Source organism: Pan paniscus, chromosome 19 (assembly GCF_029289425.2).
Source record: "Pan paniscus chromosome 19, NHGRI_mPanPan1-v2.0_pri, whole genome shotgun sequence".
Taxonomy (NCBI): Eukaryota; Metazoa; Chordata; class Mammalia; order Primates; family Hominidae; genus Pan; species Pan paniscus.
This window is the reverse complement of record NC_073268.2, coordinates 68,113,890-68,138,265: the sequence shown is the minus strand read 5'-3', so window position 1 is coordinate 68,138,265 and position 24,376 is coordinate 68,113,890. Positions and strand designations below refer to the sequence as shown.

Here is a 24,376-nt window from a genome sequence, read left to right as displayed (position 1 = left end):
GCAAATCTCTGGATCCCGCCATAGACTTATTTAATCAGAGTCTCTGGTTTGAGTCCCAGATCATGCTTGCAACAAGCACTCCATTCAATTGTTGTGTATCCCAAAAATCATAAATTAAAATAATATAGGAACACATCGTGGTTAAGGTGTATTGGCTCTGGAGCCAGACTGCCTTGCTTTGAATACTTTCTAGCTGTAATACTTTGGAAATTTGCTTCAAATCTCCTCGTGTCTCAGTTTTCTCAACTCTAAAATGGGGATAGTAACTATACCTACTCCTATCCTAGGAGTGTTGTTAGGACCAAAAGAGTTAATACATATGTCAAACACTTAGAATGGGGCCTAGAATGGGTTTAGCATTTAATAAACATTAACCATTTAACCACAGCATTAGACCAACTCTCTGTTTATGGCATCCTGCAAAGACCTTTGACCCTTTAACCATTATTCCTTGTTTCCCTTTCTTTGTAAACATTAATCTATTCCCTTATTTCCTTGCTGAACTAATATTAGCCAATGCCTCTTATGCTCATAGAGTCTTGTTAAGCCCTGAAATTAGTGCTTTATCACTACACTAAGCCTTCATTGGTAGCTTCCCATGCAATTGTCCATAGGTCATGATAATAGGAGAAACCAGCTGATGAAATTAACATTTATTGGAAGAAAGCAGGTTTTTCTTAGCTTTACAAGGTCAGCAACATGACCTTAACAATGACAGGCCTAAAGGGAAAAACACATCGACTAAAGGGTCAGTTATCAGTAATGCATCACTTCTGATTGCTTCTGGATTTGGATTTTGCTTCCTGTTCTTTAGATCAAAGAGAAATTTAAAAAGTTGCCTCCTTCTGAGAGACTAAGGTATACAATCTCATGTTTGGTGACTTGGACTTTATACAAGGGGCTTTTGTTGAACTGCCAAATGAAATAATGCACTACTGTATGAGGTAGTAGTGAAACCTTTATGTTTTGAGAATGTGCTTTATAAACCATAAAGTAATATAAAAATTAGAGCTCTTCTGATTTAGCCAGATTTCTCAATGCAAAAATAAATAATAAATAAATAGAAAAGGGCAATAAGGGTAGTCTTATGATGAATCTGGAGCTAACGCTTAGGCTGCTTACAGAGGAAACTTCTTAGAATGTGTTCATTGCTGATCCAATTTCTGAGCAGTCCTTGTGACTGTCTTAGGCATCATGGCTTTAAAACTCAAATGTTCTTTTCATGTCTTGTCACCATGAACTGGTGTTTCCTCAGGGCAGTTTGAGTTCTCAGTGAAAACCAGAGCAGCACCTCCAGCTGTACTGAGAAAACTTTGTATTCTCACTGTTTCACACATACACACAAAAATGTTAAACTTTAATGTCTGGAGCCATTGATTTCAGAGAGTTTTCTACACTTGATTAGTTTCTTAAAAAAAAAAAAAGCTTAGCTTAGATCATGAATTTCTTTTGCTGGATTATTGGGGATCTCCTAGGGAGGCTTCAGGTTGGAGTAGGGTTTGTTAAGCACCTTGGGAAGCAACAACAAAGGAAAAAGCTGATATTTATGCCGTATACTTAAGTAAGCATGACAACAAAAATACGTTCCTTGTGTTTAGTACATGAACTCGAGCTGTTGTCCTGTCTGGACAGCAAAATTGTACTGAAATACAGAGACCCCACTGACCAAGAGAATGCTGCTCATTTGTATGCATATTGCAATGTAAATATGAATAATTAGAAAGCAAAAATGTATAACAATTGACAAAGCACATCTACATTCATTTATCATTGAATCTTTGTACAGTAGTCTATGGAAATGAGAAGTATCTTTAAAAATGAAACCTAAGGATAGGTGTGCATTCTTCTATGTTCTAAATTCATATTGACCAATGTCAAGGTCTCTTGAGGTGGTACCATTTTACTACTTCTTTTTCCATCTTGATTATTGGACACAGTCTTAAATCTGTTTTTCATGATTGGTACAAGGATGGATCAAATGCTTGCCATAGGGCTATACTTCTGAAAGCTCAGAGCATACCATGATCATGAACATAGAAATGAATAAAATGCTTCTCTATTTATAGTCTAACTCATAAAATTCTTCTATTCCCTTTCCTGCTGACCACTGCAAATCTCTTTACTAATCTACTTTCTTTCTTTAGTTTTGCACCTTGAATCACTCTTTTTTTCCTGTTCTATTTGATATCCCAGCTTTGAACTTCTGCCTTACCAAGAATGTGGTCAAATCTCCACTGTATCTGGTATTCATAGTTTACAACATGGATAAACAACACCGTGTTTCTAGAATCAGGCCTTACCTACCACTTCATCTGGGGAGGGTTACAGTATATTAGTCATCCTGAGTAAATGCCTAGCACTGGGCCTATCACAAGTACATGCCCAGTAAAATGACTACCCTCCCCATTCCCATCATTTGCCTCACCTTCCACTAGTATATGTCAGGTTTTTACTATTATCTCTTTTTTTTTTTTAATTTAAACACCATTGCCTGTGGATCTACCAATACTGGACACTTGTCTTTGGAATGATGAGAGATGGAAGTCTCTGTTTACAAGAAATGTTTATCCTTGTTGAGGCAGGCATGTACAAACTTACAACATAGTGAGTATTAGAGAAATGCCCAAAGATCACAAGGTCATGTGACTCCACTGGAAAGAGTCCGGAGTAGAGGGAATGGAAGATGGGAAAAGCTGCTTAGAGGAGTCATTGACCTGCACCTTGAAGGATGAGAATATACTCTATGCATAGGAAAGTAAGGAAGGATGCTCCAGGCAGTGCAGCCACTGCAGGCAAAGGCTTGTTGGTGGAACTGCCAGGAGCCCCGAAAGGCTGGGCATACATTTGGGTACAAGGTGTTGAGGAGTGCCAGAAATTCACTAAATCTATTTTCCTGCTAGAGTCATTTTGAATACAAGAGATTTTCCTTAAAAACCCTTTAGAGATATTTACTTTTGGTCAGTCACCTTTTATAGGCCCAGGCCCTGTAATTAGGTCTTGTGCCATATCAGAGTTCCTGATCTTGAAGAACTTGCATCTATTTAGGAAATGCATTTTTAAAACAATGAACAATATAGCCATGCATAATTAAGTAGGAATCCTCTAGCACCTAACCAGCTTCTCTAGAAATCCAGAGTGATGATTTCAATAGTAAAGGATGACTTAATGGAGGGATTGGTATTTAAATTAGGGGTGCTAAGAGGTATAGAATTTGACTATGGGGTGTAGAAAGTGGAAAGAATAATTAAAGCAAAAGCACAAAAGTAAGCATGAGCATATTGTGTTATTGGGGGTATTGAAATGAAGTAGAATAATTCTCCACTCATTCTACAAATTATATTGTAAGATCATAGTATGACAAGGACGGGAGAGAAAATGGTATGCAAAGCAGACACTTGGTCCTGCCCTCTCTCATGCATCCATCCATGCATCCATCCACCCACTCAATAAGTAGTTGTTGAGTATCTACATTGTGTCAAGTATTGGAATGGAAACTGGCAACATGGTGGTAGCATCAAATCAGAACTCCAGGGCTGCAAGGGAACACAGGTCTAGAGTAACCTCATCCTTACATTGCTGTGCACTAAATTCTGTTGTGGACCATGGACCTAGCCCAATTTTTAGTCCTAGTTCTTCCTTGTCTGCCAAGCTCTCATGTCATTTGTAAAAGGGAACTTTAGTAAGATACTGTAGTAAAAACTAAGGCACCTGGCAGTGGGAACCTGCATTAGGCTACTAGTAGCTAGGTTCAATATTCAAAGCATTCAAAGCTATCACCCAGATTTGATCATGGTAAGATTTGGGAGATGACAGATATATATATATATATATATATATATATATATATATATATATATATATATATATATATAATGCCTGCAAGATTTCCTTCCTGGCTAATAGGAAGTGTAATTATACAAAAGTCTAACAGGAAAGTTAAGAGGACAAGTGAAATGTGTTGGTCAAGACACTATATCATAGAAGCAAAATCTAGCACCTCGATAAAAAATACATTGCACATTTATTGGACAATGAATCCTAGTGCAAAATCATTAAAACACCAACGGATTATATATGTGGTTTCGTTCCATCTTTGGTGACCAGTTGTGTTGTGTTTGGGTTCCAAGACTCAGTGGCAGCATGAAGATTATTTCTCCTGATGTCTCATGAAGATAACTAAGCCCTGTTATTTGTGTAAATAATACAGAAAATACCCTACATACACATAAACCTCAAGACAGACTGGAACAGCTGGAGGTTTCTATAGAATTACACAAATGTGAAGACAATGAGAAATTGCAAAAACTGAGGTATCCACTGCTGCAATGGGCTGTAAGGCTAAGTTCAACTGATCTCCATATACAGTTATTAATATGTGGTAGGGTTTGCAATTCTACTGTACCCTTCATTATTCACCTACTTTTGCCATGTGTGTAAGGGTATAATTTTGCATGTACATACAGAGAGAGTGAGTGTTAAAGGGATAGAGGGACAGTGAGATGTTTACATACTAAAATAAAGGACAGTGTATTCCACGATATCCAGATGTTTTGCAGGATTTTAGAAGTGCTTCACCAGATGTTTGAATTTGTGGGAAATCATCACCTAATACTGTTTTGGTGAACTTTCAGAATTTACAAAGGCTGAAGAAGATCACCTATTTTCAGTGGTCATATTATTTTTTTCTGGCATTTAATTCTTGTGTCCCTGCTGGTTTCAACATTACTGGTATTTGCTTCTGAAAGCCAAGAAGATTCAGCTTTTGTATAAACATCAAGTAGGTCATGTGATTATCCAGAGGCATCGGCCTGGTCGTTTTCTTCAGAGTTGAGTAGGTAGAAATAATTAATGGGCTGGTTTATTGACATGCATTGAGACATTCCTCTCTTTGTGGTTTTAATTCCCAGTTTCTATCAACTAATTTCAGATTTTATCTGAAGCACCCGTAATTACATGGGGCAAGAAAAATTGCTAGCCAAATGTAACCTGATAATGCTTAATATAACTGTTAGACTATATCTTAAACCTGATACAGGCACACAAGAGCTTAATGCCTACGTCAACCAGACTGTCTTTTATGCCTTCCTGTGGATTCTCGCAAGAATGAGTCACCTGATTCAGGAGGCTTAATTCTCAGAAAGCAAAATATTGAGGAGGAAACCATAATGGCAGCTTAATTCATCTTAATTCTGTGCTAGGTCTGAGGGATGAATGAGAGCAGAATGAGAGTGGGAATTTTAGACCTGGGTTCAAATCACCAGCTCAGCTGTGCACTGGCTGAATATCCTTGGATAAATTACTCAACTCTTTGAGCCTCAGTTTCCTATCTGTAAAATGGGAAAACTAGTACCCATCTTTGGGGACTGCAATTATGTAGAATTTGATGTAAATCTACCTTCTTTCTGATTTCCCACCAATGGCATACTCCATGACTTGGTGAATAAAAAGAATTGGCTATGATGATCATTGCTAATTTTATTGTTTTGATTTTTCACTATCACTTTGGTGGACAAAGATATTCAGCAAAGTGTGTCCTCTTATGACCCTGATTTTACAAAGGAGGAGACTGAGGCTCAAAAGAAAACATGTTTGGCTAAAGTCAGGGCACCAGGTTAGGGAGGAAGTATAGCACAGGAGTTATAAGAAGACAAGGAATCTGGAGCCAGAACAACCTGAGTTTTGAATTTTGACCTCACCACTTGCCAGGGTGTTTTTTTTTTGTTTATCTTGAACAAGTTAGTTTGACGTCTCTATGTCTCAGATTCCATTAAGACTGGTGAGAATCAGGGCGATGATAAAGTCTACTTCCAAGGTGATTAAAAGAGCAAATTTCCCCTTGAGGGCTTTTTGAGGAAAGGGGCAGACACTGTCCTCTATCAAGTATGACTGAAGTACCTAACTACCTGAAGACGTGAGGAGGAGCCAGATAACCTCTGACAGTCTTGTGCCCCCAAGAATGGTCCAACAGCTTAAGGGTTCCTAGGATCACTAGTCCTAACTCCAGATTTCCCTGGAGCTTGGGTGTTTACGGTCCCGTAGTGGTAGCAGGGGAAGAGCAGCATCTTTTTGATCAGGAAGGAAGTTTTGTCGTATAAATTACCATAAATGTTACTACACTCAAAACAGTATGACACTTACACAAGAATACACAAATAGGTGAAACAATCTAGAAAGACCAGAAGCAAATCCAGTACATATGGAAACTTAATCTGTGATCAAAGGGGCGTTCAGTTTGATGGTGAAAGATGGTTTGTTTAATAAATAATGCTGGCATTATTCACTTTTTATCTGGGAAAAAATATTAGACCCCTGTCTCATAGCATATACAAATATTAATCACTGGTATATTTTTAAATAATCAAGTTGTAAAAAGTATAACAATAAAAATATTTTATAAAAATGTAAGAAAAACACATATATAACCTGTAGTTGGAAAGGCCGTCTTAAATGAGAGAGAAAACCCAGAAACCTTATAAAGAAAATTATCAACAAATCCAACCATACAAAATGGTAAAATCCTTATATAGCAAAATATCAAAAACAAGGTTTAAAAGCTAGATAAGAGGCTACAAGAAAATATTTATACCATGTCACAAAAGGTTAATATCTCCATAATTCACATGACAGCTGAAGTTGAAATGAAAAACATAAATAACCCAGAGAAAAATATGTGAAGAATACGATCAGAAGAGAAATGCAAATAATCAATGAGCATATGAGAATATACTAGAAATATTTCTAGTAGCTAGAAAATGCAAATTCAATCAGTGAGATACCATTTCTTCCTGTAGATTGCTAAAAATAAATAATAAATAACATCCAATACTATGGAGATTTTGGGGAAATGGATGCATCACACATTGCCGATAGGAGAGTAAATGTTCATCATAGTCACTACCAGTATCTTTGAAACTAATTTGACAGCATCTATTAAAATAAAGCATGTGCCTACCTTGACTGAACAATACTACCTTTAGGAATCTTTTCTACTGAAATGAAAGCACCAGTATGAAAAAGAATATCTCTGAGGCTATTTATTGCAGCATTGATTTTCGTGGTAAAGTAAGATGGAAATAACTGTAATGTCTTTCATCTAGGGAATGATTGAGAAAAGTGAAGTGCATTCAAACTGTAGAAGTTCTGTAGCTTTACACAAGAAAGAGAAGCTCTATTAGTATGGACATGGAGGGACATCCATGGCCTAATGTTACTTTTTATAAAAATACTTCTTTTTTAGAAAAGAACCTCTCAAATATATATATACATGTGTATATATTTGTATGTGTGTTTGTAGGAGTATACTGAAAGATGTTGAATGATGCCTAATACACTTTCACACTGGTTTCCTCAGGATGTTACTGGAAGGAGGAAGAGATGATTACCTCTTGCTTTATACACCTGTGGATCATTTGACCTGTTACTATACATACATTACTTTCTTTGTTTTTTTTCTTTGTTTGTTTTAAAGAAAGAAACTGATCTCAAATTCTAGTTCCCTAACCTACTGGCCGGGTGACCTTAGAAAGTCATTTAACCTCTTTGAGTATTATTTTCCTCACCTGTAAAATAATAATAATGAGGAGGATTGAGCAAGATAAGATGTGTCAAGTTCCTAGCACAGAGCTTGTTAAACAGGGGGTGATCCGCAAAAGAGAATTCCCTCTTACTCCTTTCTCTTTACCTTCAGTGATGTGCTTTTGGGGATCCAGCCAGTCACCACTTGGAACCAAGTACAAACAGGAAGAAGGACGAAGCTGCTGTTGCACAAATAAGTAATCTGACAACTCCCAAAAGCTACATTAAAATGATTTTTCTTTGGAGTTAAAAACCCTATTGGATGACCCATATCACTGCTCACTGCCTTCATTTATCCAGGCATTGAGACCTATGGATCCAAGAAATAAATGCACATGGCTCATTGAAAGTATGGAATTAAGCAATTAATCCCCTGACCTAGACTCCCATCAGAGTGCCCTGTTCTGAAACCAGGCTGGGTTGGGTGGGCATCTGAAAGTTGCCTCCCTGTACTCTTCTGCCTGGATCCTTCACCCTCGACTGTTTCTGCCCTGAGAATGCTACAGTGTTGGAATCACACTGTGGTTCGTGCTGTTCCCCCTCCTCACTCAACCCCTTCTCCAATGTTTTAAATCCTTATTATAGAGCCAACATTATGCTAGACCATTTATAAATACATTTTCACAATCTTCCCAACAGCTCTGTGAAGTAGCTGTCACCCCCATTTTTACAGATAGAGAAATGAAGCCACCTAGTAATTTAGCCACCTTCTGATGGTTCTGTGGTAAGGACATGGTACTAATGATCTTTTCCCCATGGAATAATAGCTGTATGGGAGAAATATTGGAGAAGTGAGAAGATGGAAGATGCAGTGGCTGAAATTTTCCCTGTATAATAGTTGGCATTCCGGTGATAATCCATCTTAGTTGTTAGGACCAGTATATCTCTGTTTGAGGAGATGCTTCAATGTTTTAACTAGTTACAAGACTAAAAACACACCTAAAGCAATAGGATTAAAATAATGCACTCTCTATGAGTAAGGCTTACCTTAGCACTTGAGAAAAGGGCCAGGTCAGCTTGCTTCTTGCTCTGAATTAATTTAAGCCTCAATATACACATACCTTTATTATAACATCTATCATATTTTGTTATAACTATTTGTTAGCTTGTCTATCTTCCCACCATACTGAGTGTCCTGAAGAGTGGGAGCATTTTGATTTATCTTTCTATCCCTGGTTCATCAGATACAGTCCATTAATTTTTTAGATGAATGCACAAATTAATGATTATGGGTTAAATAGGATATATGCAATTGCTTAGAGGTTCCCAAGTGACAGCCCTAGTTCTCAATGGGAGAACTTACCTTTAACAATGGGCAGCCCTAGTTAAAGACCCTCCATGTGCTATGAGTCAGAGGCCCTGCAATGGAGGAAGAAATCATCAGCAAAGGGGTTAACTTTAAGGCCAATTCCATCTATGAAATAAATCAAATCAGAAACAGACCAAAAGCCTGCAGCAGTGGGTATTTTAAACTTGCTCATTAATAATGGCTCAAAGTGGAGATTTATTACAGTTGAGAAGAGAGGAAGAGACAGTAAATCAGGATTGGTGAGGAAAAGAGCAAGGGAAAGATATGAGTTCTTATTTAAAATGTATTCATATGCTTTATAACCCCAAAGTAGAGATTGCTATATTGAAGTGGAAGGCTTTATTTGTAGGATTGAATTCACTAGAGATATGTTTTATGCCAGTGTTCATTTTCCCAACTTTCATTTGCTTTCCCTTGACTGAAAAGTAGGGGACTTAGTTTATTGCTTGAAAACGAGAAAAGATTGCTTTAGCTGAGTGTCTTCATGAAAATATTCCTTGCTTCAAAGAATGGCTTGTAAAGCACTAGTTCCTAGGAAAACACGATTTTATTGGCACATATTTTGAAGAGAATAATTTTAAAACATTCAATTAGTTCTGCCTTTGAAATAGAATTTAAACACACCCAAAGCAATAGGATTAAATTCACTTAAAAACCTATGTCCCCAACTGTTGCTTGGGAACCAATTCTTTTCCCATTCAAACTACTTCAAGGATAGTCAAGCTTGCTCTTGGCTGTGTTCCATCTGAGGCAGATACCTGCCTTTAATTAAAAAATCAGACCATGGTATTTCCCTGCTAAACTCTCAGTGGCTTTCTATTAACTTGGAGTAAAATGCAAACTCCTTAGTGTGGCCTGCAGAGCACTGAGCCATCTGTTCCTGGTCTACCCAGCCAGCCCCCATCTCATTTCGCTCTTCTCCTCATCTGGTCCATCAGGCTCAAGTCGACTGACTTCCTCTCTGTTCCTGAACACATCCAGCTCTTCTCTGCCAAGACTGCTCACTTTCGCTCTGCCTTGGACATCCTTTCTCCTGCCACTGTTTAGAAGCAACTTTTCCAGTCCTTCCAGAGTCTACCAGCTGACCCTTCCAGAGAGACCACCCTTGACCATGCTACCTAGGTTTTCTCTCCCATACATGCTTTAAGCTATGATCCATTACCGTCTTGTCTCTACAACATGCTTACCAAAAACTTTACACAGATAGACATATAGAAACTTGTTTATCTCCCATATTTCCCACTAGCCTGCAAGATTCATGAGAATAGGAACCATATCTCTCATTCATAATTGACTTCCCAGAACTGATGGCAGTGCCTGACACATAGTAGGTCCTCAGTAAAGATTTGTTGCATCAACTTTCAGTGCCAACCCTAATGCCTGGCACATCAGAGGCTGTCAGTAAATGCTTTTGAATTGAATTTATCTTGTTGCCATAGGACTTAGCAAATTCACATAAGCTGTATAAACTTATTCCAAGTGCCTAATATCCTGCCCACAGCAGCAAATTCTGCTGGCTTAGGACAAATGAATAAGGAAGATGCCTAAAAGCACAATCTAACTTCGGAACACCTTCTCTAGGACAAAGAAGTCAAGGCCAGTTTTAACTCTCCTTATCGGACTTGATTCCTCTGGTTCCTTGCTCTTCTGACCTATTTGTTTTTGGTGAAAACTTTGTTGTTTTTGTCTGGACGTTGCCAAGGTGTGTTATTAAACAGCTGGAGCTTTTTTATTTCATGGGTCTGAACAAGCAGCTGATAAGTTTTGCTTTGGGTTTGCCAAGGCTCATGATTTAAGCAGTTGAAATCACAGAGTCACTGAGCATCTTTCAAAACTCACTGGACCCAGAGCCAAGAGAACGTTTGGGATTTGTAATTTATGGTAAGAATGGCAGTAGTGCCATTGGGAAATACTTTGGCAAGATAACACATCGCTGTGATGCAGCAGTTAAGTTCCATGGTTTAGGCTGTGTGAAAATTAATTTGCAAAAATATTTAGGTCTGTTTTATGTTCTAGTTTATATGTAAATTAGAAGATTGTACAAAAAGGATGCCAAGGATGATGGAATTCAAACATCGTCAGACTGGTTGTCCATTAATTAGAGTGATTCTTACTCTATTTTGCTTTATTTACATTTTCTCTCAACAATAAGTTGTATTGATCAAGTAAAGACACAGCATTAGCTAATAAGCCATAATAATGGATGCTTTAAAAATAAAAGTTTAAACATCTGATTTTGGAGGATAGCCATGGAAACTAAGAGAAAGAATTCAACAATATTTCTCTTAGCTTGGAAATAGAGGCAGTGCCTGCCACAGCATTATATAACCCACTTTTGCTCCAAAAGGTGACATGGGTATCTATAAACCTGAAAGATAACACTATGAAGGGTAGTTAAGTATCAGAACCTTGGATATAACTGACAGTTCTGCACAAACCCACAGGGCAAGTTTCTCACTCTAAATCTTGAAGCTTTCATTCATACGCCCATCCTTGCTCTGCATGTAAAGTGGGCCATCTGACTCCCATGCCCCAGTAGGCACAGGCACTTCATGGACGCCTGTTTTCACAGCCTTCGTCCTAAACCGTTTCCCTAGAATCTAGATTACACCACATTTGCAGACCTAGTCTGGTCCATTCGGCACTTGAGTTCCCTAGACTAGCTTCAATACCTTAATTATTGTCCCAACACTTAACACCGCTCCTAACAGCACTGACTTCTCATTTTTATCTGCACTAAAACCTTGCCCGGTGCAGCTGACCCCAGAAACTATCCCTGGAGCAGCTCTTTGAGTGCAATCATCCCCATCACGTCTCCTCAGAGGCCTGCAGATGGGACCCAAACACATCGCCTGAACTGAAGTCTTTTCACACCCAGGCCCTTCTGTGTATGTTACTCCATGGTTGTATGGCTCCTTTAAAATCCTAAGTTTATTTAGAATAGTTGACTTTCAAAGCAGTTTGATTCAAACCTTTGCACTTGAAATTTATTTTAACTGGAAAATTGGCGCTAATGTTATTCTTGATTTACCAAAAGAGAAATGATAGCAAAAGTCTTACAGGGGTCTTGGCAGCAATTAACTGAAATTTCCTACAATGATCTGCTCATGTATAGAGCCTGCTGGAGAGGAAGGGATTTAGAGCAGCAGCAGCTCAGTAGCACTGGAAATCTTGAGTACTGTTCTTTACTCTGTCCTTCCTCGCCTCTACCTGGCTGTGTGACCTAGAGTGGAGGACTTTACTCCCTGCCTCTATGGCCTTAAATCCATGTAATGAATTTAAGTCAGACGATCTCTAAGGTGGCTTCTATTTCTGAAAAGCTATTAATTCATAGCTGATTTAAAATCAGCCATCCAGGGGTAAATAAACTTAGATAGCAGTTCAGGGCTAGAGCCAATGAGGGACACAGCTGAGCAGGAGAGAGGTTTCTCACTTGTTCCTCGATTGGCTGAGCAGGTGATTAGCATCAGAGGCACAGGCTTTGATCGTGAAGTGGGGATATAAAACCCCAAAACTGTTCGTCATAAAGAATTCCATGCCCAATAAAAGAGAAGGCAGATGTTCGCATAAAGTTTTTGCTGTTTGTGTTTTTGTGGGGGTACTTTTTGGGCATGACGTTTATTAGTGAAGTACAGCAGCAGCTGCCCACCCATGTTGCCACATAATAGCAGCCTTACAATCCATTTATGGGCTTGGAATTATTTTTGTTAATGCTTTTCATGGGAGTAGATGAAATGCAATGTGCACCAGCTGTAACTACTTTAATCATGCAGCTGCCTTCTAGGGAGAGCCCTGCAAGCATCATAGATGTCTTCATTGTCAAAGAGGTTATTGTCTCACAGAGTTTTAAAGGTAAAGGGGTGCTGTATTACTTTTCTGTTACTGCCATAACAAATGATCACAACTGCATGGCTTAAAACAGCAGAAATTTATTATCCTACGTTTCTGGAGGTCAAATATATTCTCAAGGGGTTAAACATCATGGTATCAGCAGGCCTATATTCCTTACAGCAGGAGGCTCTAGGTGGAGAATCCATTGTCTTGCCTCTTCCAGCTTCTAGAGGCCACCTGCATTCCTTGGTTCATGTCCCTTTCCTCCATCTTCAAAGCCAGCAGAGTATTATCTTCTCTCCTGGCTGACCTCTGTTTCCATCTATATATCTTTATATCTCTGACCCTCCTACATTTCTTTTATAAAGACTTTTGTGATTACATTGGGCCCACCCAGATAATCCTAGATAATCTCTCCATCCCAAGACGATTAACTTCATTACATCTGCAAAATACCCTTTACCATCTAAGATAGCATATTCACATGTTCTGAGGATTAGGATAGTAAACATCATTGGTGGAGAGCCATTCGGCCTACCACAGGAACCATGAAGAAGGTCCAAGGGACACATGACTTACCAAGGGCCACTCAGTTCACTTGTGGAGGTGCCATGACTATATCCCTGGCATGCTCACATTTGCCACTTGTGTGTGCGTTACTGACAAAGACTGCTAGGAAGATGCCCTAATGAAGGCTTTATTTTCATAATTTGAGATGATTGAGGGATAAATAAATATAAGATCAAGTCAGTGTTTTTTTTTAAAAAAGTAGTTTAGAAAAGACAAGTTTATATTTATAATATAAGTGCATTCATAATGCAAGAACTTTCTTAAATATTGTAGTCTTGCTAGGACGTGGTACCTTCTAAAGGTGGAGTAACTTGTAGTGATAACATATTTTAAGAAATGATAAGAAATGAGAGGGCCGAGGAAGCCCATGCACATGTGTCAATGTTTCTCCTCTTCCTCCTCCTTCTCTTTCTCCCTCTGTAACTCAGGCCATTGCTACCATTTTGAAAGTCATTAACGACTAAAAAGCCAATTCAAACTCCTTAAACTAAAGGAAATGGTCTACCAGAGGCTTACTGGCATGGATGAAACCAAATTAGATATTTGTCATATTTTAAAATGAGACCCATCTTATTTTGATGTTGAAGTGTTTGTCTAGGCCAAGGAACTTATTTTTAGTTCTCCTCGCATGTCTGTTACAGTTGCCTATAACAAATAAGAGAGTCATAGAATTTGAGTATCTTTGGCAAGTGTCTCCAAACTCCTCTTTTGCCTTAGTTTTCTCCATCTATGCTATAGGCAAGAATGATGGCTACTGTAAGTTAAAGCCTTTATTCAATTTAAGTTTAATTAAACTTGAGTTTCTGAGAGGACAGGTCCATTTAAGAAGGCTAATGTGATTGTTAGGCTCATCTTCTCCAGGAGTCACTCCCTGCCTCCCCTCTACCATGGCAGGATTGGCTTCCCCTCATCCAGAGTCTCATAACATACTCGACCTCACACTAGTGAGCCTCCCCAGTGTGTTAGTTGTTCTTGTGCTTACCTGCCTTCCTCGAGATTCAGCCTAACCTGGGGCGTGATGCAAAATAGGAGTTCACTGCATGTACTATGGGTGGATGAATGAATGGCCATATAATCTCAGGGGAATTTGAAGGACACATGAATCCAGAGACTCAATGGAAGTACTGAAAGGGGCAGGAAAAGGCTGAAAGTATAGTTTTGATCTTCACTGATATAAAATTAGTAGGTTGGCTCCCCACCCTTGCCCTGAAAACTTTCTTAAATAGAGAGAAATCGAACTGGAAATTGCCACAGAAATTTATTCTAATAGATGTTTTAATGTGACACTGAAAATGAGTGGACGGTTTCCTTTGGGTATTTGTGCTCAGCACTCAATGTCATTTTTCTGCCTATCAAATGAACACCAGTTCTTTATCTACAAGTACATTAGGTTAATGACACAGTGTTGAACTAAACAAAGATGAAGTCAAGTTGCTAAGCTCTTGTCTGGCATTGATTAGGGGGCTCATAAAATAAGTCACTCCCTCAGTTTAGTCTTGACAACCCAAAGAAAAACTTTGTGTATACTGAATGACACTTTCCTTGAAAAACTTCCAAATAGGATAAGGTTGATTTTCACATCGTTCTTGCCAGACAGGAAAAGCACAGCATCAACTCAAGGGAATTGCTAAATATTTGTACTACCCCAGGCATATTGCAAAGATGATGAGACCTGAACAATGATGTTAGCATTAAAGTGTTAATGATGACTGCAGTCAACAAAGAAACTGCAGGATGAGTGGGCCTCAAACAAGAAAATCTGATGACAAGAGATCATGCAGGTGAGACTTAGAGAAGTGGACCAAGATTCAGACGAGGAAAATACCATAGCAACCCCCAAGGATCTCCATGGGTGGGAACATTTGGTGGTTCTCTTCCATTTTACCACGTTTGTACATAGCTCTGTTTATTTATGTTGTTTCCCCAACCTGCTACTCAGCCTAATTCTACAATTTCTTTTTGTTTCTAGTTCCTTCTTTCTGGGGATTGGTGAACTCAGCTTGGAATCTTTGCTCTGTGGGGAAACGGCAGTCGCCAGTCAACATAGAGACCAGTCACATGATCTTCGACCCCTTTCTGACACCTCTTCGCATCAACACGGGGGGCAGGAAGGTAAGCCACCGTATTGCTTCCATGGTAAAGTTGAAGATGGGGCCATCTTGATTCTGAAAGCTAATCCTCAAGGTTTCAGTCTCTGTGATGAGTTTGTCCTCCCACCTAGGAATACCACAGACTTCAGACCTGCCGCCATTAGATAGAAATATGTCTAAATTGTGCTTTTTCTCCCTAACTAGTCAAACTTTTGTGCTTCTGATTACTCTGTACCTCCTGGAGGTTGCCTGAAGTCTTATCAGACAACCTTGGTACCCCCATAAAGGACAGAAAGCATAGTGGCCACCCCTGCCTATCATGCTGGGAAAATCTTTCCTCTAAGAAACTGCTTTACTGGGCCTTCTTTTAACCTCAGTGAAGTGAGAAAACCAATTAACAAAAATAAAATCAGACGTTCATCATCTTGGGAGGAAAAAAACAGACAAAAATCACCTTAGTTGATTTATAAGAAAATCAATAATTAATCTTCCTAGGGGCATCTTGCTTGCTAAGAATCCTAGCTCCTGCATAGAAATGCTGAGCTGGGCTTTGTGATTCTCACACCTAAATCCCTCCTTCACTCTCCTCCCCCCATAACGAGCTCCTCTTTAATTTGTGGAAGGGCACAAGTGCCCATTGGGTCTTCTCATCACTGGAATCTTAGCACTTCTCTTGCTGGTTCATGTCTACTTGGCTATCTTTTACTTTACCTAACAGTAAAAGTAGGTTGTTAAAGGTAAAAAAAAAAATGCACATGCAGAAAATTGTGTTCAAAGGTAATTTAGCTATTGTTAACTCAAGAGAAATGGAAAATAATTTGTGTGCAAAAAATTGAGGTTAAAATTATTGACAACTTGTGATAATACCAGCGGCTGATTCTTTAGGGTTTGGGTTCATTGGGCTCTGTTCTCTCTTCCTTTGTGCAGTCTGTTCACCATAAATACCATGAAATTTGTAAGTTAACTTTTTCCCCTTCTGATATATTGAAATATATTTTCTTGTACCATGTAACTGTCACAGATACACACACCCCTAATGACTCATCAAAAAGCTGTAAGTGACTTTGACTCAGGTCACAATGCAGGTTTTAAAAGACATTGCATGTGGTCGACACCATTTAATTATGCAGTATTTGTGTACTGTTTTAAATATGACTTGAGAAGCATTTTTGTGGAAAGGTCATATATAGGTCATTTAGTTTATTGCTCTGATTCCATATAAAACGATGCTATCCTAATTATTGTTCCATTTATAGTTTTATTTTTATAAATTCTGCAAGGAGCTTGTCATGGCTTCTAAGTACATTTCTCTTTAAAAAGGTGAATTATTTATTTAAAGTCGTGAACACGTGTGAGTTCACTGGTCAGTATTTAAGAAGGAAAAGTTGTAGTTATGATTAAATATTCAGTCATTCTTTCTTTCTTGGAGAGGGTGATGTAGGGGATAATTGCATTCTAGGCAAAAGGAAAAGCAGGGGGTGGAAAAGCCCAAGATACAGAATGGGGTTTGGTGCCTGAGTTCCAGAATGCAGCTGAAAGGTAGCCAGCAAGGCTGAACACAGAGAGTGAAGAGAGGCTTGCAAGATGGTAGGCTAGAGAGGACAGCAGAGGGCAGGTCCTGAGGCAGTGTTTGGGGGCTGAATCCTTTGCCTAAGAGTTATGGCAAGCATTTGAAGAGGTTTTAGATAAAGTATAGATTGGGAATGAGATGGAAAATGTGTCAAACTAACACAAACAATGGATATATAATTTTTACTTTCCATCAGAATGTCTTAAAGGAAAAATGTTGATGTGAAAGAAAAAAAATGTCAACACAGCTTCTCCCTAAAATTTATTGGGAAAGAAGAGATTGGGAGATAGTCTAGTGTTAAAAATCACTCACATGTTATGATTTGGGGTTTTTTTTTTGTCTTAGAGATATTTTTTGAACAGATGATTTTGTATCTTTCCAATTCAGTAAAGTATACCTGATCCAAACCAATTTTCAAATGCATTGGAGTTTGGAATCTTGGCAACATTTACTTTTCATGATGTAAATATTTATATCTGGCACAATTTTTGTTGTCAGTGGTTTGAAGAGCTGAGAACTGTCTGATGGTTCCTTTTGCATTTGTGAAAGGTAGAAAATAAAATATAGTTGGTCATGATAAACTAATTGGTAATGAAATGCCTAAATTTGCTAGGCAATAGGTAAATCATGTTTGTATCACATTTTGAAGGTGATGTTTAATGAGTTGGAAACTTGTTTTGAAAGTGAGAATTCAAATCACTGCTCTGATTTTTGTGTTCCCTTGAAGAAATACCCAACTTAATCGATTTGAAAATCACCCTGTAAGACTGGGAAGTTTTGTAGAATTTGGGCAAGATGTCACATTTTGAAGTCTGAGCCAAGCTGGGTGTCAGTACGTGAAATGCAGCCTAGTAACTATGTGTTTTGTGTCGCGTTTCTATCCACAAGCATTATTCTTTCTGGTGTTCAAGTGTATCTTATGCACAAAACCGTGATGCAGCTCTCTGGAAGCCCCTGACTTGTGTTACTATGTTTATTTTAACGTATTTGACCTGACATTGGGCTCAAATGAAGGAACAAGGGCTTTCCTTACCATAGTTTAAGGCTAAAATTCAACCTCAGTACAAGAATAACAAGGAATAACAGTTATTCCTTACTCTGCTAAAATTCAACCTCAGTACAAGAATAACAAGGAATAATAGTTATTCCTTCTCATCCTATGCGCTGTGCCTTGAATGTAATAGAAAATATTCATTTTTATTTAAAAATGAGATTTATTTCACCTTTCAGCCTCATGTGACAGGTTGCAGTCAAAATGCAGTTCAAACTATGTTTCATGCAGAAAGTTATTTAAAATATTGTATATAATTACCTTCAGGCTATCTATATAAGACATAATGTATATGAAACATACATGAATTTTTTGTTTCGACTTGGGTCCCATCCCCAATAAATCCATTAGATATATGCAAGTATCCAAAATTAATAAAATTTGAAGCACTTATGATCCCAAACATTTTGCATAATGAATATTAAATCTGTAATTGTATTTTTACAAATGGCACGCCCTTAAGGCTGGGTTGTATGTAGATATAAGACTCCTACCTTGGAACCAATCTCCACCCTTTGACCCTGTTAAATTTAACATCCAATTGCTACATTGTTTGGAGCTAATTAATCCATTCTAGTTAAAGCTACTAAATTAACTTAATCAAAAAGAGGAGGTTGGGGAAATAATTCTTTGTGGTTTCAGGTTGCTTAAAGTCTCCATATATGAAGAAGTTTGATTATGATATAAATGATGTTTTACACTGAGTTAAGCCTCACTGACTGTTTTAAAGATTGAGACCCTTGTTAGCCATTGAACTTGTAAAATTTCACAAAAATGTTCACCTTTCATGTCTTTTTGCTCAGACCAAAGTGAGTGTATGCAGTGTGTTTGTGTTTTAATTTTAGTGTACTAGTCACATAAGTGAGATTCTTGGTAATTTGAAAATGAAATACAGGATGAGAAGGTTACCACAGAGTAAAATATGGATAACTTCAATCAATTATTTTGGAATACAGATATTTGCTTTGAGGATTTGATATAGGTGGGTATTGAAAGGTTGTGAGTTTAGCTTTCAGGAAGGAAATATGGCACATAGAAACCTATCTGCTGATCTAAAATATCTAAAAGGAGAAAAAACATATTAAAACTGAGACTAAAACCCTCTTGCCGATTCTACCATTTTAACCAAAACTCAGTTCCGTCATCTTTTCTCATCTTTTAACTCATTTAATAAAATAGACACCTCAGTAGTTAAGGACATGACAATTCCTTATCATATGTTAAGTATAAAAAGTAGGATCTGTCATATGTTAGGTATAAAAGGTAGGATCTAAACATACTTATCATATATTAAGTATAAAAGGTAGGATCATATGTTAAGTATAAGAAGTAGGATCTAAGTATAAAAGGTAGTTGATGACACGACAATTCCTTATCATATGTTAAGTATAGAAGGTAGGATCTAAAAAAGAGACTGGGATGAAGGATAATGCTGTTTTATTTTTTCTTTTCTAAAGTTTCTAGATTTGCTAAAACAGACTTGCATTAATTTGGTAATCTGAAAAATACTTATGTTCTAACCTCTCTTTCCATTTCATTTGAAAATATATTTGGAGTTGATAAATGTGGTAGACAGAATAATGTCCCCTTCCAAAAATGTCCACATCTTAATCCACAGGACTTCTAAATGTGTCACTTTACATAGCAGAAGGTATCTTGAAGATATGATTAAATATAGGATTTTAAAACTGGAAGGTTACCCTGGACTATCCCGGCAAACTCCTTGTAACCATAGAGTCCTTAAAAGGAAAAGACAGAAGCAGGAGAGTCCGAATCAGAACAGAGACGTGAGGATGGAAGCAGAGGTCGGAGTGACACAGGGCCATGAGCCAAGGAGGCCTCTGGAAGCTGCAAAGCGCAAAGAAACAGATTCTTCCTTGGAGCTTCCAGAAGGCCCTACTGACACCTTAATTTTAGCCCAGCAAAACTGATTTCAGATTTCTAACTCCCCAAATATAAGATAATAAATTTGAGTTCACTTGAGCCACTAATTATGGGGTAATTTGTTGCAGTGCCAAAAGGAATCTAAAATAATAGATGTGAACATAAAGATTATACTGGTTTACTAACCACAAATCAACAAATTATTTTTAAAACTTTTTGGCATTTTTGTAAAATTATAGTCAGAAACAGCCTTTTTCCTGTACAACAGGGAAACAATAAAAATGCATCTAATCACAGATTCATAGCAGCTTAGATTTGTGACAGCACCTTTGGAAGCCAGCTCCTGACACTTCCAGTCCAATGCTGTGGGGTCTAAGTTCCTCTCCACTCTCAGTATCATCTTGTCATTTCTAGGAGTTCTAAACTACCGATAGTTCTTCATATGGGTCCTGTGTTTGGTCTCTGCTGCAGAATATTTGACAGCCATTTTTTCTTTAACCATTTTAAAGTGGATGGTTCAGTGACATTGAGTACATTCAGGCTATCGTGCAATCATCACAACTATGCATTTTTGTAACTTTTTTATCATCCCAACTTGAAACTCTGTACCCAGTAAACAAGAACTCCCCATTTTCCATCCCCCTCAGCCCCTGGCAACCTCTGTCCTACGTTCTGTTTCTATGAATTTGCCTGCTCTAGGTACCTGATATAAGTAGAATTACATAATATTTATCTTTTTTATGTCTGGCTTATTTCACAGAGCATAATGTTTTCAAGGTCCATCCATGTTGGAGCATGTATCAAAATTTAATTCATTTTTAAGGCTGAATAATACTCCATTGTATGTATATACCACATTTTGTTTGTCTGTTCTTCTGTCGATAGACATTTGGGTTGCATCCAGCTTTTGATTATTGTGAATAAGGCTGCAATGAAAATTGGTATACAATGAACTGTTTGAGTCCCTGCTTCCAGTTTTTCTGGGTGTATGGCAAGGAGTGGAATTACTGGGGCATATCTGTGTTTAACTTTTTGAGGATTGTCACACTTTTTTACACAGTGGCTATACTATTTTACATTCTCATCAGCAACACGCAAGGATTCCAATCTTTCCATATCCTCACAGAAACTTGTTTTTTTTTTGTTATTTATTTTGAAATAGCCATCCTAATGGTTGTGAAGTGATCTCTCACTGTGATTTTGATTTACATTTCCCTAATGAATTGACAGACTTTCACAGACGTCCAGTACGAGTTTTTGGAATACAACCTGTTCCTGATACAGAGGGTAGAAGATCTTGAAACCTCTGAGAAGGAGACAGGTTGTAGAAATAATTGACCTTAGCCTAATGGCACAGTCAGGAATATAAGAAGTAAAAAGAAGCAGGGTGCAGTGGCTTGCACCTGCAATCCCAGCTACTCAGAAGGCTAAAAGCAAGAGGATCACTTGAAGCCAGGAGTTCAAGACCAGCCTAAGCAACATAATAAGACCCCATCTTTAAAAAGAGAGACAGAGAAAGAGAGAGAAAGAAAAAAGAGAAGAAGCTGGCCATCAGCAGACTGAAGACCTACATAGGTTATCTCAAAGAAGCTGATTTTTCCCCATATCTTCAGGTTTTTTGTTTGAAATTTTGCCCAGCAAAGGCTAAAACTACTGTTGTCGCCAATTTCCTTTTGATTTCTGGATACCTGGGGATTATATCAGGGAGAGTCTCAGCAGGAGACATGGAACATGTTGAGTCATGAGGATCCCTCATAGAGGGACCGTTTATAACCACCCCAGGTCTGGAAGGGGTGAGGAGAGGGAGTGAGGACCAGAACCTGGAGACCAAACGAACCAACCATGGAGAGGAACACCTGACCTTCAGTGAGGGAAGCAACCAGCTCAGGGCAACCCCTAAGGGTGGAGCTGGGGAACAAGGCTCTGACTGCACTCCTTTCCTCCCCTCTTATGGAAAGAAGGCAGAAGCCAAAGGAGCTTGTTGAATCAGTCCATGCAAGCCAGCCTCCAAGCCCCTAAGTAAGGTAAAGATGGACCCAAATGGACGATCGGAAGACATCCAACACAAAGCTATAGGTGTATCTACATGGAAGTTTCCACATTTCCCATGAAATAAATATGAGCTAATAAAACTCATAATTGCTTATAAATCAGGTATAAATGCTTCAGCCTGGCATTCACAGCCCTTGTAATACAGCACCAAATCTCCTTTCCAGAGACATTTGCATTATACTTTGTACATACCTTTTGTTGCCAGTGAGAGTGTAAACTTTAAAAAACAAACAAACAAACAAAACAAACAAAGTGAATGCATCTCTCCTTTTCCTGGGATCTGTGCTTTGGCCACAATATACCCTTCACCCCACTTGCCTAAGGAGTCCGAACCCCTGCTTTTAACCTCTGTGGCTCCAATACTATCTCTTAAATTCCTCTTGATCTCTTTAGCTAACTGTGAAATCTCTCTTTATTTGGCTTCTTAAGCACCTTACTTATATTTATTTTAGGATCTGAACCTTGGCCTGTAATATTAATATGCTTTCCTTGTAAGGAATAGTAAGACAAATATACTATAGATATTAGCCCTTGGATTAAGAGCTCCTTATGATAAATATGCTTTCATATTTCCATTTTATATCCTTGGGGTTATCCATGACAGCGCTGACTGATTTGAATTGAACCAAGAGTACCCTTGCTTACCAAGAAATGCGTTTAGGTGGAATTCACCAAAAGTTGCTATGATCCAAGGTGGGGGGAATGTGAGAAGGCCCATGGGGAAAAGAACTTTGCTATCCACAGAATCTGTTACTAAAACTAATTTTCAGTTATGTTTTTTATGACTATTAAAATAAGTTGAAAAAATAAGAAATGTGAATTGGTTTGGTATTTAAAATCTTATCACTTCTCTATTTTAAAATTTTCCTGTGAACCTGATTGCAAAATTTAGTTGACTTTATTTAATCATTGCCATTCACGGCATGTCCACATTGCTATGTTCTGAAACCTCTTATGTTTGAGGCTTTTATGTTCCTTCAAAAAATTTACGATATATTTGGGGAGAAAATATAGACACACAGAAGCTAAATGGCAGTAACTGATTTAAATAACTATTTGAGATAATAGCGGTATAGATATTAAGAAATGATTAATTAGCAAATCAATCATCTTGGCATTAATGTTTTAATAGAGTAAGAAGTTGGGTTGGTCAAACAAGACTTTATGGAAGAGGTAGGATATGAGCTAGCATGAAAAGGGAGATAGAAAGAAATGTAACTTGCAGGAGGATCTTAAATGTCAGATGATCTTACTCTATATGCAGAAGGTGGAAAGAAAAGAAAAAGGTTGATCGATTTTGTCATCTAAATGTGTTGCCATGGTGCTGGTTTTTATTGGATAACTGATGTTAAATTTTCCTGGATAAGTATCCTTACCCATTTAAAACTCAATAGCTGTCTTTAAGCACCAAAGGTCTTTTTACACTGAAACGCTGATATGAAAATGGTATGTATAATTTTATGTATATTTGTGGGATACAGCAGATCTTTAAGAGCTGCTGAAGAAGTGGATGCAATTCTTACTCATCTGTATTTTGTGGTTAGACAAATTCCTTTATTGACATATCAATTAATATCCTTTCCAGGAGAAAGTGATAGGGGTCTGGTTATTTAAATTTAATTCTAACCAACAAGGAAAGGCTTAGTGATGTGGAGTGGACAGTAACTCTAGGAAAAAGTAGGTGTGTTATCTTAGAAATAATGGTAGCAAGGTTAAAAAAAAAAAAAGCTAGGCATTGTCAGACATGGATATGAAAACTTCAAAAGGCAGATTTAAAAAATATCATGATTAAAATTGATGTGATCTCATTGCTTCATGGAAGATGGCTCTAGTGGATTGGGAAGCTCTTAAAAATAAGATTATGGTAATAGAATTACAAACGATAGTACCAGAAAAGGAACTGGCAGGAGCTAAAGATATCGAAGTGGCTGCACGGGGAATTTTATGAGAAATAATATTGTTAAATGGCATGTAGAGATGTAGGAGAAAGGGCTTGCAGCCAAGGAGGACCAGAGGAGAAATCATTTGTCAATGGTTTCACAGAGAATAAAGCCCAGGACAAGTTGAAGTTTCCAGAAAATGAGGAGCACTTTAAAAAGTCGTGGTTAGAGGAAAGCAGGATAAGCAAGACAATGTATACCTCCATTTGGGAGAGAATACATGGCCATGGATGACCAGATGTGAGAACTGAGTTTGAATTTTAGATTGCTACTGTCTAGCCAGCACTATCATAGATAAATGTGAGAAGGTGCTGGTTGATTCAAAATGAACCAAGATTATCTTTGATTACTAAACAAAGGGTTTATTTGGCTTAACTTCTCTAAGCTTCAGTTTCCTCATTTGTAAAAGGAGCGTCATCATTCTACCTTCCTTGCAGGGTGGTGGTGGAGAGAATTATATGAAAAAATGCACTTATTAGGCAGGTTATAATGCAAGTTATCAAG

At 38.0% G+C, this 24,376-nt stretch overlaps 1 protein-coding gene across 1 annotated transcript in view; it reads left to right on the top strand.

Annotated features, from left to right (window-relative positions):
* The window catches only part of CA10 (carbonic anhydrase 10), a 534,680-nt gene that overhangs the window by 213,666 nt on the left and 296,638 nt on the right, over positions 1–24,376 (top strand). Inside the window, exon 3 of the mRNA XM_008970621.4 lies at positions 15,255–15,397. Coding sequence (XP_008968869.1) covers positions 15,255–15,397 — 143 coding nt within the window. The remainder of the gene's footprint in view (positions 1–15,254; positions 15,398–24,376) is intronic.